Below are 13,262 nucleotides of genomic sequence, written 5' to 3'. Positions count from 1 at the left end.
GGGGAGGCCAGCCTGGGTGGTGGGCATGTGGCTGCAGTGGGCAGGTGGGCAGTGTGGATGTGGTCCCACCTGGGGTCATTGTTTCCCCAGAGAGCAGCATCAGAGGTCGCCTGCAGACTGCTCTTCCCGCTCTCACTCTCCACAGGGCACTTTTCCTCACGGGATCGATATTGTGACCACGGCCGACTACTTTGCAGTTGGGAACAGAGCCAATTGCTTCCTGGTCATAAGGTGAGTCCTAAAGGCCCATCCCAGAAGCGCAGCTTTCTGTGGTGTGGACGTGAAATCGGGGGCTCTGCTGCCCATTCCTGTCCTGGGAGGGTCTGGGATGGGCTGGGGGAGTCATGGGTGGCTCTAGAGCAACTGCACCCCTTCACGAGGTGGCAGGTGCCAGCTGACCCTGGGCCTCTGGGCCCCCTGGCCCCTGTGGTGGTAGCCCCTGTGTCCTGCAGCTGGCTGTTTCTGTCTCAATAATCTCTCCAGCTTGTTGGTCAGATGAGTGAGAAGGTGGCCCTGGAGAGTCCTGGTCAAGGAACGTGCGGTGCACAGAACCTGTGAGACCCGAGTTGGTTAGCCGGGCCGTCACTCCCACCTGTGCCCGGAGGCCTTGTCCCCGCCTGTTGGTCAGCCGGGCCGTTACTGACGTGAAAAACCGTGTGATTTTGTGAAGCAGTTTGTTTCCTGAAGTTAGGAGACACGTGAGAGAGGTGGACCCTGACAGCCCTGCTGTCCACGCACAGTGTTGATTCGTAGCCCTGTCGATCTGCGCGGTGACTGCTGGCCTCAGCATTTGCAGGGGCATCTGGGTGGAGCACGCTCCATCTCTCAGTGCTCCATGTCCTGTTTCCCTTCTGGTCACCTCTTGGACATGGAGTGACTGCCCACTGTCCTCTGATTTTCTTGGGTCGAGGAACAGATGCTTAAATCCAGCCTGGGCACAGGCTGCTTCTCACTCAGGTTTCCACATCCACCTAGAAGTGACGGGTGCTTTGCCACGTGCATTCTGGAAAAAACACCTGGGTCCCGCGTGCCTCCTCGAGCGGTTTTCACCTGGTGATACCTGGACCTGGTTGCTGGACCAGAGCCTCTGAGGGGACGCACCCAGGAGCAGGCTCCACCCATACGCAGGCACCTGGGGCACCTGACCAGGATGCCCTCCCCAGCCAGGTCCCGCTGTCAGGCTGAACCGGGCGAGGGCGGCAGGTGGGCACTCAGCTCACACAGGGTATCCCCCAGGGAGCAGAGCATGGGGCCTGCACCCCACGGGGAGCTCAGAGCTGCGTTCTGGGGCTGGGCCTAGAGGGCCCACTGGGGCAGGGAGCAAGGTTGGGTTGCAGGGAGGTGCAGGGCAAGAGGTGAGAGACGTGAGTGGGAGAGATGGTGCCTGTGGATGCTGGGGAAGGCTCGGCTCTGGCCCCAATGATTCAGGACCTTGTGGCTACTTTCTCAGGTCCTCTACTACCCGGGACAGAATTGGAGCACACCAAAGACCCTAGGGGAGGCAGATGAGGATCTGCGAATGCATGGCAGTGTCCTTGTCGTCCCCCGTCAGCACTGGTGACACACCTGAGGTGTGCCCTCTGACCTGTGCATGGAGGGGCCTTTGTCCTCTCCTGTTAGCACTGGTGGCACACCTCAGGTGTGCCCTCTGACCTGTGCATGGAGGGCCCTTGTCCTCTCCTGTTAGCACTGGTGGCACACCTCAGGTGTGCCCTCTGACCTGTGCATGGAGGAGCCTTTGTCCTCTCCTGTTAGCACTGGTGACACACCTGAGGTGTGCCCTCTGACCTGTGCATGGAGGGGCCTTTGTCCTCTCCTGTTAGCACTGGTGACACACCTCAGGTGTGCCCTCTGACCTGTGCATGGAGGAGCCTTTGTCCTCTCCTGTTAGCACTGGTGACACATCTCAGGTGTGCATTCTGACCTGTGCATGGAGGGGCCTTTGTCCTCTCCTGTTAGCACTGGTGACACACCTGAGGTGTGCATTCTGACCTGTGCATGGAGGGCCTTTGTCCTCTCCTGTTAGCACTGGTGACACATCTCAGGTGTGCCCTCTGACCTGTGCATGGAGGGGCCTTTGTCCTCTCCTGTTAGCACTGGTGACACACCTGAGGTGTGCACTGACCTGTGCATGGAGGGCCCTTGTCCTCTCCTGTTAGCACTGGAGACACACCTGAGGTGTGCACTCTGACCTGTGCATGGAGGGGCCTTTGTCCTCTCCTGTTAGCACTGGTGACACACCTGAGGTGTGCATTCTGACCTGTGCATGGAGGGCCCTTGTCCTCTCCTGTTAGCACTGGTGACACACCTGAGGTGTGCACTCTGACCTGTGCATAGAGGGCTCTTGTCCTCTCCTGTTAGCACTGGTGACACATCTCAGGTGTGCCCTCTGACCTGTGCATGGAGGGCCTTTGTCCTCTCCTGTTAGCACTGGTGACACACCTGAGGTGTGCCCTCTGACCTGTGCATGGAGGGGCCCTTGTCCTCTCCTGTTAGCACTGGAGACACACCTGAGGTGTGCATTCTGACCTGTGCATGGAGGGCCTTTGTCCTCTCCTGTTAGCACTGGTGACACACCTGAGGTGTGCCCTCTGACCTGTGCATGGAGGGGCCTTTGTCCTCTCCTGTTAGCACTGGTGACACATCTCAGGTGTGCATTCTGACCTGTGCATGGAGGAGCCTTTGTCCTCTCCTGTTAGCACTGGTGACACACCTGAGGTGTGCCCTCTGACCTGTGCATGGAGGGGCCTTTGTCCTCTCCTGTTAGCACTGGTGACACATCTCAGGTGTGCATTCTGACCTGTGCATGGAGGAGCCTTTGTCCTCTCCTGTTAGCACTGGTGACACACCTGAGGTGTGCACTCTGACCTGTGCATGGAGGGCCCTTGTCCTCTCCTGTTAGCACTGGTGACACACCTGAGGTGTGCATTCTGACCTGTGCATGGAGGAGCCTTTGTCCTCTCCTGTTAGCACTGGTGACACATCTCAGGTGTGCACTCTGACCTGTGCATGGAGGGGCCCTTGTCCTCTCCTGTTAGCACTGGTGACACACCTGAGGTGTGCCCTCTGACCTGTGCACAGAGGGATATTTGTTCTCTCCTTTTAGCACTGGTGACACACCTGAGGTGTGCATTCTGACCTGTGCATGGAGGGGCCTTTGTCCTCTCCTGTTAGCACTGGTGACACACCTGAGGTGTGCACTCTGACCTGTGCATGGAGGGGCCTTTGTCCTCTCCTGTTAGCACTGGTGACACATCTGAGGTGTGCACTCTGACCTGTGCATGGAGGGCCTTTGTCCTCTCCTGTTAGCACTGGTGAAACATCTCAGGTGTGCACTCTGACCTGTGCATGGAGGGGCCCTTGTCCTCTCCTGTTAGCACTGGAGACACACCTGAGGTGTGCACTCTGACCTGTGCATGGAGGGGCCTTTGTCCTCTCCTGTTAGCACTGGTGACACACCTCAGGTGTGCCCTCTGACCTGTGCATGGAGGAGCCTTTGTCCTCTCCTGTTAGCACTGGTGACACATCTCAGGTGTGCCCTCTGACCTGTGCATGGAGGGCCTTTGTCCTCTCCTGTTAGCACTGGTGACACATCTCAGGTGTGCCCTCTGACCTGTGCATGGAGGGCCCTTGTCCTCTCCTGTTAGCACTGGTGGCACATCTCAGGTGTGCATTCTGACCTGTGCATGGAGGGGCCTTTGTCCTCTCCTGTTAGCACTGGTGGCACATCTCAGGTGTGCCCTCTGACCTGTGCATGGAGGGGCCTTTGTCCTCTCCTGTTAGCACTGGTGGCACATCTCAGGTGTGCCCTCTGACCTGTGCATGGAGGAGCCTTTGTCCTCTCCTGTTAGCACTGGTGGCACATCTCAGGTGTGCCCTCTGACCTGTGCATGGAGGGGCCTTTGTCCTCTCCTGTTAGCACTGGTGGCACATCTCAGGTGTGCCCTCTGACCTGTGCATGGAGGGGCCTTTGTCCTCTCCTGTTAGCACTGGTGACACATCTCAGGTGTGCCCTCTGACCTGTGCATGGAGGGGCCTTTGTCCTCTCCTGTTAGCACTGGTGACACATCTCAGGGGTGCACTCTGACCTGTGCATGGAGGGGCCCTTGTCCTCTCCTGTTAGCACTGGTGACACACCTGAGGTGTGCATTCTGACCTGTGCATGGAGGGGCCTTTGTCCTCTCCTGTTAGCACTGGTGACACATCTCAGGGGTGCACTCTGACCTGTGCATGGAGGGGCCCTTGTCCTCTCCTGTTAGCACTGGAGAGACATCTCAGGGGTGCACTCTGACCTGTGCATGGAGGGGCCCTTGTCCTCTCCTGTTAGCACTGGAGACACACCTGAGGTGTGCACTCTGACCTGTGCATGGAGGGGCCTTTGTCCTCTCCTGTTAGCACTGGAGACACACCTGAGGTGTGCATTCTGACCTGTGCATGGAGGGGCCTTGTCCTCTCCTGTTAGCACTGGTGACACATCTCAGGTGTGCATTCTGACCTGTGCATGGAGGGCCCTTGTCCTCTCCTGTTAGCACTGGTGGCACATCTCAGGTGTGCCCTCTGACCTGTGCATGGAGGGGCCTTTGTCCTCTCCTGTTAGCACTGGTGACACATCTCAGGTGTGCCCTCTGACCTGTGCATGGAGGGCCTTTGTCCTCTCCTGTTAGCACTGGTGACACATCTCAGGTGTGCATTCTGACCTGTGCATGGAGGAGCCTTTGTCCTCTCCTTTTAGCACTGGTGACACACCTGAGGTGTGCCCTCTGACCTGTGCATGGAGGGGCCTTTGTCCTCTCCTGTTAGCACTGGTGACACATCTCAGGTGTGCATTCTGACCTGTGCATGGAGGAGCCTTTGTCCTCTCCTGTTAGCACTGGTGACACACCTGAGGTGTGCACTCTGACCTGTGCATGGAGGGCCCTTGTCCTCTCCTGTTAGCACTGGTGACACACCTGAGGTGTGCATTCTGACCTGTGCATGGAGGAGCCTTTGTCCTCTCCTGTTAGCACTGGTGACACACCTGAGGTGTGCCCTCTGACCTGTGCATGGAGGGGCCTTTGTCCTCTCCTGTTAGCACTGGTGACACACCTGAGGTGTGCCCTCTGACCTGTGCATGGAGGGCCCTTTGTCCTCTCCTGTTAGCACTGGTGACACACCTGAGGTGTGCCCTCTGACCTGTGCATGGAGGGGCCTTTGTCCTCTCCTGTTAGCACTGGAGACACACCTGAGGTGTGCATTCTGACCTGTGCATGGAGGGGCCTTTGTCCTCTCCTGTTAGCACTGGTGAAACATCTCAGGTGTGCACTCTGACCTGTGCATGGAGGGGCCCTTGTCCTCTCCTGTTAGCACTGGTGACACACCTGAGGTGTGCCCTCTGACCTGTGCACAGAGGGATATTTGTTCTCTTCTTTTAGCACTGGTGACACATCTCAGGGGTGCACTCTGACCTGTGCATGGAGGGGCCTTTGTCCTCTCCTGTTAGCACTGGTGACACATCTGAGGTGTGCACTCTGACCTGTGCATGGAGGAGCCTTTGTCCTCTCCTGTTAGCACTGGTGACACATCTCAGGGGTGCACTCTGACCTGTGCATGGAGGGGCCTTTGTCCTCTCCTGTTAGCACTGGAGAGACATCTCAGGGGTGCACTCTGACCTGTGCATGGAGGGGCCCTTGTCCTCTCCTGTTAGCACTGGAGACACACCTGAGGTGTGCCCTCTGACCTGTGCATGGAGGGGCCTTTGTCCTCTCCTGTTAGCACTGGAGAGACATCTCAGGGGTGCACTCTGACCTGTGCATGGAGGGGCCTTTGTCCTCTCCTGTTAGCACTGGTGACACATCTCAGGGGTGCACTCTGACCTGTGCATGGAGGGGCCTTTGTCCTCTCCTGTTAGCACTGGTGACACATCTCAGGTGTGCACTGACCTGTGCATGGAGGGGCCTTTGTCCTCTCCTGTTAGCACTGGTGACACACCTGAGGTGTGCATTCTGACCTGTGCATGGAGGGGCCTTGTCCTCTCCTGTTAGCACTGGTGACACATCTCAGGTGTGCATTCTGACCTGTGCATGGAGGGGCCTTTGTCCTCTCCTGTTAGCACTGGTGGCACATCTCAGGGGTGCCCTCTGACCTGTGCATGGAGGGGCCTTTGTCCTCTCCTGTTAGCACTGGTGGCACATCTCAGGTGTGCACTCTGACCTGTGCATGGAGGGGCCTTTGTCCTCTCCTGTTAGCACTGGTGGCACATCTCAGGTGTGCACTCTGACCTGTGCATGGAGGGGCCTTTGTCCTCTCCTGTTAGCACTGGTGGCACATCTCAGGTGTGCATGCTCAGTTTGTGCACTGTGATGTGTGGGGTTTTTTTTTTGACAAAAAGTAATCTTTAGGGACTGGGACTGTGGCTCAGTGGTAGAGCACTTGCCTGGCACGGGCGGGACCGGGTTCGATCCTCAGCACCACATAAAAGTAAAGGCATTGTATTGTGTCCATCTACACCTAAAAAGTAAATAAATAAAATTTTTAAAAAAGTAATCTTTAATGGAAGGAGAAAGTGAAAATGCGCAATTTCAATATGTATCCTATTTTCCAAAGCAGCAGTGTGTTTATTTGTATGTTTAAACAGTACATTTTTTAGTTTTTAAAATCTGTTGTGATCATCTGTCTGTGACAGAATGCACTCTGACATGTCATACACAGATGGAATGTACCTTCTCCTCCTTCCAGTGGTACGTGAGGTGGAATCCACCAGTCGTGTTTTCATATGCCCACGTGGGGTAGTAGTGTCTGAGTCATCCTGCTATCCTTCCTACCCCTCTGTGCTGTGTTCTGGTGGGCGAAAGTCTGTCACTACAGGCCAGGCGTCAAGGCCCCGTCCCCTGCCCCCTGTTTCATCACGCAGGGGAGCAGCCGCAGAGCTCTGCACTTGCCTGGCCTCTGCCCAGGCCCTCAGTGCAGCCCACGTGGTGGTGCCGGCAGGTGCCTGGCCTCTGCCCAGGCCCTCAGTGCAGTCCACATGGTGGTGCTGGCAGGTGCTCTGCTCCTTTCTTTTGGGGCCTGTTCTCTTCGGAGGACCCGGGTGGTCTGTGTGTGTGCTTACTGCCCAGGGACACCTGGTTTGGGGCTGTTGCAGGTGAGGCTGCAGCCGGGCTTCCTGGTGCCCGCCTGTCTGGACGTCGGATCCACTTGTCTGGGATCAGTGTCTGGGAGCAGGGTCTGGACCGGGCTTCACCGTGTGCACTGTGTCGTGTTCTGGCAGTGGTGGCTGAGGGTGTGGGGCCACCTCCTAGCACCTGTGTGGCCAGCCTTTAGTGTGGCCCCGCTGGGGATGAGTGGGAGCAGCCCCGGACTTGTTTCCCCATGACTTCTCCTGGCACTCACTGGGTGAGCTGCTTTCTCCATCTGTGGTCTCTCCAGTGTCCTGCACACTTCAGTGTCCTAGCCCTTTAGTTGGTAGTTCCTGCAGCACACGTCGTTTCGTCTCGTGAGACCTGCAGTGTCACATGGGCACCAGGAGTGGAGGGTGGGCGAGGGAGGAGGCTGCGCACTGCTGCTTCCTGGGGTGGCCTGCCTGCAGCACCGGGCCTGGCCGTGTGCATCTGCCTTCTCGGCCTTGGCTGCCTACTCCAGCTTCTCCGTCCTGAGGTCACAGGATCCAGCAGCTCGTCACTGAGCCATGGTCCTCCTCTGCCAGGGTTGAGGGACTTGGGTGAGCACAGCTGGGTGTCCGAGTGCTGTTGCTCTTCTGCAGCCGAGTCATGGCCTGCTCTGGGGTGACCTCCTGCTCTTGGGAGTCTCCTGGACTTCCGCATCTGCAGCCTGGAACAGCGTCAGATGTCGTCCTGGTCAGTTTTCAGTCGCCTGCCTTCTAGTTTCTCATGGATCAAGGTGGCCTCCGAGTGGACTGTCTCCTAGCTCACTAATGACACCTGTGCCTCTTCCAGACCTGCCATGGCCACTCACCCTGGCTCCTCGCTAGCCCATACTGATCAGACCGGACTCACCACTTCCACATCCCTATGAGGCCAAATGTGCCTGTTCTGCTTGCCTCTCCATCGAGCTGACCGCAGCCTTCTGCCTGCTCCCCTGTAGGCCTGACCCTTCTGCTTGGCCCTCCCTTACCACCTGCTGCCTGCTGCATCCCCCTCCTACACCTGCCTGGACCCACTGCTTCCTTTTCCCACCCGTCTCCCGTCCCATCCTCCACACCTGCGTCCTCACCTCCTCCTGTGTGTGTCCCTGCCCCTCCTTTAGCATTCTGCAACACTTTCCTTGGTTCCCCTGGACTCGGGTGGCCGTGGTCAGAGGACTCCCTGGCTGGTGGTGGTGCTGGGACTAGAGCCAGGCCATCTGGTATCCACCTTCTTCCTCTGACAGGTGTTGGTCATTGGCTGTCTGCCCTGCCCTGCGTGCCTGTGGCCTCTTGGAGCACCCTGGGGACAGTTCGCGGGATTGTCCACAGGTTCCCCTGGGGTCCTGTTGGGTTCCTGTGTGTTCTGGGAAGGTTGCGAGCGGAGGCAGCTCTGGCTCTGTTGGGCGCTGGCTGGCCCTCACCTGACCAGATCTGGTCCATGTCTGCGTGAGCTGGACCAGATGTGGCTCTGCAGGCCTGGGGCCGCCGGGTCGTGTCTTGTCCTCTGGTCGTCTGCACTGTGCAGTGGCTGCCTGGTGGGGACCACGTCTGAAATCACTGCTGAGTGGAGCTGCCTGCCAGGGGCTGTTGGTGCCTCAGAGCTCCCTGCCTGCTGGACCCTGGGATGGCACCGAGATGGCTTCCATTGACTGCCCTGTTGGCCCTCGGGTCTCCCCTTGCCGGCATGTGTCCTTTTCTGTTTCTAGTGCGTCTCTGGCAGTGCCACCTGCGGGGTCTTTCTGGTCTGCTGTTTGTCTTGACTGTTGTTGGTGTGCTTTTCCTAGCAGCAGTTTTTCTTGGAGGTTCTGTTTGTGTCAGTTTTTCCTTTCTCTTTCTCCTCTTGCTTCTCCTCCTCCAGTGCTGCACCACTGAGCCACGTCCTCCTTAGACTTTTAATTACTTTCCTTGAGACTGGACCTCAGCTTCCTGCCTCAGCCTCCTGGGTCGCTGGTGTGCCACTGCGCCGGCCATTCACCTTTTTTCTGTGTGGCTCTGGGGTCTGAGAAGTGATGGAAGGGCCTGCCCCACTTGAGGTGGTTCTTCAGTTGCCCCTTGTTGTTGCCGAGCGGTGCAGCTTCCTGCTGTTCTCTTCCGTTGGTTGCTTTCTTGGTGATGCTGGGGCTGGAGCCAGGGCTCGGGCACGCCAGGCAAGCGCCCTGCCGCCAAGCCGCACCCGGCCTGGAGCTCTTGTGGGGACACAATGTGTGTGCAGGGCGCAGATCCGCGCGTGTGTGCGCTGTGCTCACCAGAGACTTGCACCTGTGCGGCAGCAGTGCATCCCACCAGCCCAGACACTGCCGTTCCCACCTGCCCGACAGTGGGTCAGCCACACCTGTGTGGAATGTGCTACAAGTGCAGTCAGAAGGAGCATGATTGTTAGTGTCCAGGTTCTTCTGCTTCGCACAGTGGCCAGGTCTCTGCATGGCCCGGATCCTGCGGTGCCGTGACTGCCGTCGGTGAGGAGGAGGTGGTGCCCTGATCTGAAGTTTTGGCACTGTTCCATGCAGCTCTCGCTGGTGACCTGGGTTCTTTCCCGGCAGGGCCATCTGCAGGTCTGTTCTCTGCTGACTCCTGGTGTCTCTCCATCTTTGGAGGGTCCCTGTCTGCTGGGTGGGGGCTGCTCTGCTCCCCACCTTCTCTGCCTCGTTGGCCTCTGGGGGAGGGACGTTCCTGTGCAGATGGAGGCCAGTTCCTTACTCGGTCTCGCTTCCTCTTTGCTCTGGCACAAGCCCTTTCTCTCTTTTCACCTGCCTGTGGCTCGTCCTTTGCCCTTCCCAGCACACTCAGCGGCTTTCCTGAAGGGTCACTGACACGCATCACCTGCAGCACACAGCTTGTGGTGTGATGTAGGCGGGCACCTTGGGCGGTCAGTGGGCACACGGTGCGCACACTGCAGCCCAAGAGCCCCGGCCTGCTCTAGGGAGGCCCGTGTCACCTGGTGTGCCATGGGCAGACTGGAGTCGCAGGACTCGCGGTGCCGGCCCTTCCTGGCTCAGCTCTCAGGGTCCTGTGTCCTGTTGCAGCTCCTGCTGGCTGCTGACAGGCCGCGCTACCCGGGGCGGCTTCAGTCCTCGTGGTCCCTTGTAAGGTCCTGCGCTGTCTGTGGATGAAGCTCTTTTGTCTCGGCAGCTGCTAGGCAGGGGCTGCTGGGCTCCGAAAGCCCGTGAGCGTGCTGAGGCTCAGGCCCCTGCACCCTGCTCACCCTCTTGTCTCTTTCAGCGTGTTTATTGCTGGCTTCCCCGAGTACACACAGCCGATGATAGACCACCTGGTTGCCATGAAGATCTGCCACTGGGACGGGTATGTTCCGGCCTGTCGCTGTGAGAGCTCGGGTGGGGCTCGGGTCACGCTCGGGTGGAGCTGGGGGGGCTCCTGAGGGGCTCGGGTGGGGCTCCGGTGGGGCTCCCGTGGAGCTTGGCGGCTTGAGCCCCTGCTGTCACAGATGCCCTGATTTAAAGCAGGCTGGGAAGGGGTGCAGACCGCAGTCCCCATGCCTGGTGCAGGGTCACTGCTGTGTCCTGGGGAGCTGGTTCCTGTGGCTGCTGAGCAGCCTCATCTCCTGCACCCCACATGCTCTGCCTCTCTGGGAAAGCCCAGCAGGTGCGGGCGGCTGTTCTGTAGTCACAGTAGCTGCCGTGCGCTCTTGGTCTTCCCAGGGGAGAGGTGAGCATCAGTGCTGCGGCCACCAGCTTGGGCTTCTCAGGGGACATGCAGACCTGGGCCTGAAACAGCACTGTCCGGGTGGCGAGCAGCTTCTTCAGGGGTCAGTTGGCAGCCCCGTTTCAGGATGGGCCTGTCTTCAGCCCCTCCAGGGGCCTTAAATTCTTCACTGCTGCCTGCTGCTGGTGGACACAGTCATGCTGTGTGGCTGTGCCCGGCCCGGGTCGGCTCCACAGTGGGGCACCTTGGTCCAGCATGAGGTCTCTGTTGACCGTCCCTCCCCCTCGGGCTCTGATGTGAGAGCCTGTAGCCTGGTTGCAGGGATTCCAGTGTCGGGAGCTGCTCGCTGTGGGGTAGAGCCTGGGTTGATTCTCCAGGCGCAGGCGTTGAGCAGCGCGAGCATGAGGGACCAGAGTCCTGGTGGAGCCACTGAGACCTTGTTCCTTGTTTCCAGCTTTGGTGCTGACTGTTGGTCCTGCTGGGGGGTCTACTCGTAAGGCACCCACACTCCTGCTATTCTTTGTCTCCCTGGGTCATGATGTCCCTCATTTTTGGAGTGTGCTTAGACGCCTACCTCTGGGCACAGGCCGGTGGCTGTGTGAAGGGCAGAGGATGGGAGCTTAGTCCCTGTCCTACGTAGCTGCTGTTGTGGTGCCACCCTTCCAGTGTGAGGGAACGGGAGAAGCAGGGCTGGGCGGGGCTGCGGGCTGTAGGGGTGTCTCTGTAGCAGGTGCAGCCCCTGCCCCGTGGGCCTGCCGGAGCCTGGGCTCTCCCAGACCTGGGGCACTCCCACCCCTTGGCTGCCGCGGGTGGTGGGTGCAGGCACCTCTTGTGATGGGACGTTTCTCCCTCCCCGCCCAGGGACGTCAGAGAGCTGTCGGCAAAGGCGCTGCACAACCTGGCCCAGCTGGCGCCCGAGCACAGTGCCGCTCAGGGTGCGTGCCGTCGGAAGACCCCTCCTGAGCCTCCCTTGCAGAGAGATGTCTGGAGAACCTGTGGGCTCCATGGGGCAGGAGAGTGGGGACGCAGCTGGGCGTGTCTGCCGGGAGCTGTGGGTGGGCCCCGCTGAATTGGGCTCCCCGTGGAGTCTGGCCTGGCCTGGGAGCTGGAGCCGTTGGCAGCACTTCCTGGGCAGAGTTCCTGGGGTTCTCCCTGCTCCCACCGGCACTTGTCCTGGTGACTGTGGGAAGTTAGGGTGACACGGGAGCTGTCTATTTCACAAGGGCTGAGCGCGGCAGGTCCTGAAGGTTGGTGCTCGGTGGCCCCTCAGGGACATGCACTGTCACGGTCTGGTAGTTACACCTGGGTGTCAGAGTGCAGTGTGGGCCTGCCCACCCACCTGAGCACGCAGGGGCTCAGCCCTTCTCCCACGGGGTGCCCTGGCCTCTAGCCAGCTGCTCCCAGCGCCAGCTGAGCGCCCTGGGCCTCTTCTCTGGTCCTGATGCTGTGGCAGGCTGGAGACGACCCAGTGGTACACAGGGGGTCACTGAGCTAAGGTGGGGCAGCTCGCGTGTGTGGTCAGGGTACGAGAAGCCCTGCCCTCTCCCTGGGCCACACTGGAGCTGAGAAAACGCGAGCAGAGCTGCCTGGTGCCCTCCGAGCCCCTGGCCTCGCCCGCCAGCCCCGCCGGCCCCTGGCCACCCTGCGGTGTTCTGGCCAGCCGGGAGCGGACAGGGAGCTCTGCAGCAGGGCCTGCCTGCCCTGCTCCTTCCTTCCCCTCCTCCCACGTCACCTGCTGTGCTGTGGGTGGGACGCGTGTGCCAAGGCCCCCTCGTGAGCCCGGGAGGGTCTCCTGCCTAGAGGTTGCACCTACTGCGTGGCCTGTGCTGTCACATAGCTGCCATGGGAGGGACTCGAGGGGACGGTCCTCCTCTGACGAGCTGTCTGCTGCCCGTCCCCCAGTGCTCCCAGCCCTGTTGTCGATGGCGCTGAGCTCAGATCTGCACACGCGGCACGGAGCCATTCTCGCCTGCGCGGAGGTCACCTATGCCCTGTTCAAGCTGGCGGTGCAGAGGGACAGGTAGGATGCCACCCACGTGTGCTGTGGTCGCGGTGGCCTGGGTAGGGAGCAGCACTTTGGCTGTCCTTGGGACAGTGGAGGTCATGAGATTCCCACGTTCTCTTTTGGGGGCTGTGAGTGGTTGGGACCACCCACCCTCCTGACCAGGGCTTAGCCGCCACCAGGGTCCTGGAGCCAGCCAGGTGGGTGATGGGGACATTCACCTCTCCAAGGAGCATTGCTCAGCTCCCGCACTCTGTTTTTCCTTGGGGTACTGCAGGTTAAGCCCAGGGGGTGGCTGACCACTGAACCACGCCCACAGCCTCTTTTTAATTTTTTTTAAGTATATTTTTTAGTTGTCAATAGACCTGTATTTAATTTATTTATATGTGGTGCTTAGAATCGAACCCAGAGCCTCACACGTGCCAGGCAAGTGCTCTACCACTGAGCCCCCAGCCCAGCCGCCCTCTTTCATTTTAAGGT

At 59.4% G+C, this 13,262-nt stretch overlaps 1 protein-coding gene across 3 annotated transcripts in view; it reads left to right on the top strand.

Moving 5' to 3' along the window:
* Tbcd (tubulin folding cofactor D) overlaps window positions 1-13,262 on the top strand; it is a 121,640-nt gene that overhangs the window by 87,785 nt on the left and 20,593 nt on the right. For all 3 annotated transcript variants that reach the window (XR_013435765.1, XR_013435764.1, XM_078041331.1), the window contains exons 17-20: window positions 146-231; window positions 10,340-10,420; window positions 11,642-11,715; window positions 12,683-12,800. Coding sequence is in view for 1 of the 3 variants with exons in the window: in XM_078041331.1 (XP_077897457.1) it covers window positions 146-231; window positions 10,340-10,420; window positions 11,642-11,715; window positions 12,683-12,800 (359 nt within the window). In the remaining 2 variants the exon portion in view is untranslated. The remainder of the gene's footprint in view (window positions 1-145; window positions 232-10,339; window positions 10,421-11,641; window positions 11,716-12,682; window positions 12,801-13,262) is intronic.

This window comes from Ictidomys tridecemlineatus, chromosome 3, assembly GCF_052094955.1.
Source record: "Ictidomys tridecemlineatus isolate mIctTri1 chromosome 3, mIctTri1.hap1, whole genome shotgun sequence".
Taxonomy (NCBI): Eukaryota; Metazoa; Chordata; class Mammalia; order Rodentia; family Sciuridae; genus Ictidomys; species Ictidomys tridecemlineatus.
The sequence above is the reverse complement of the archived record's forward strand: the minus strand, read 5'-3'. Positions and strand labels throughout refer to the sequence as shown.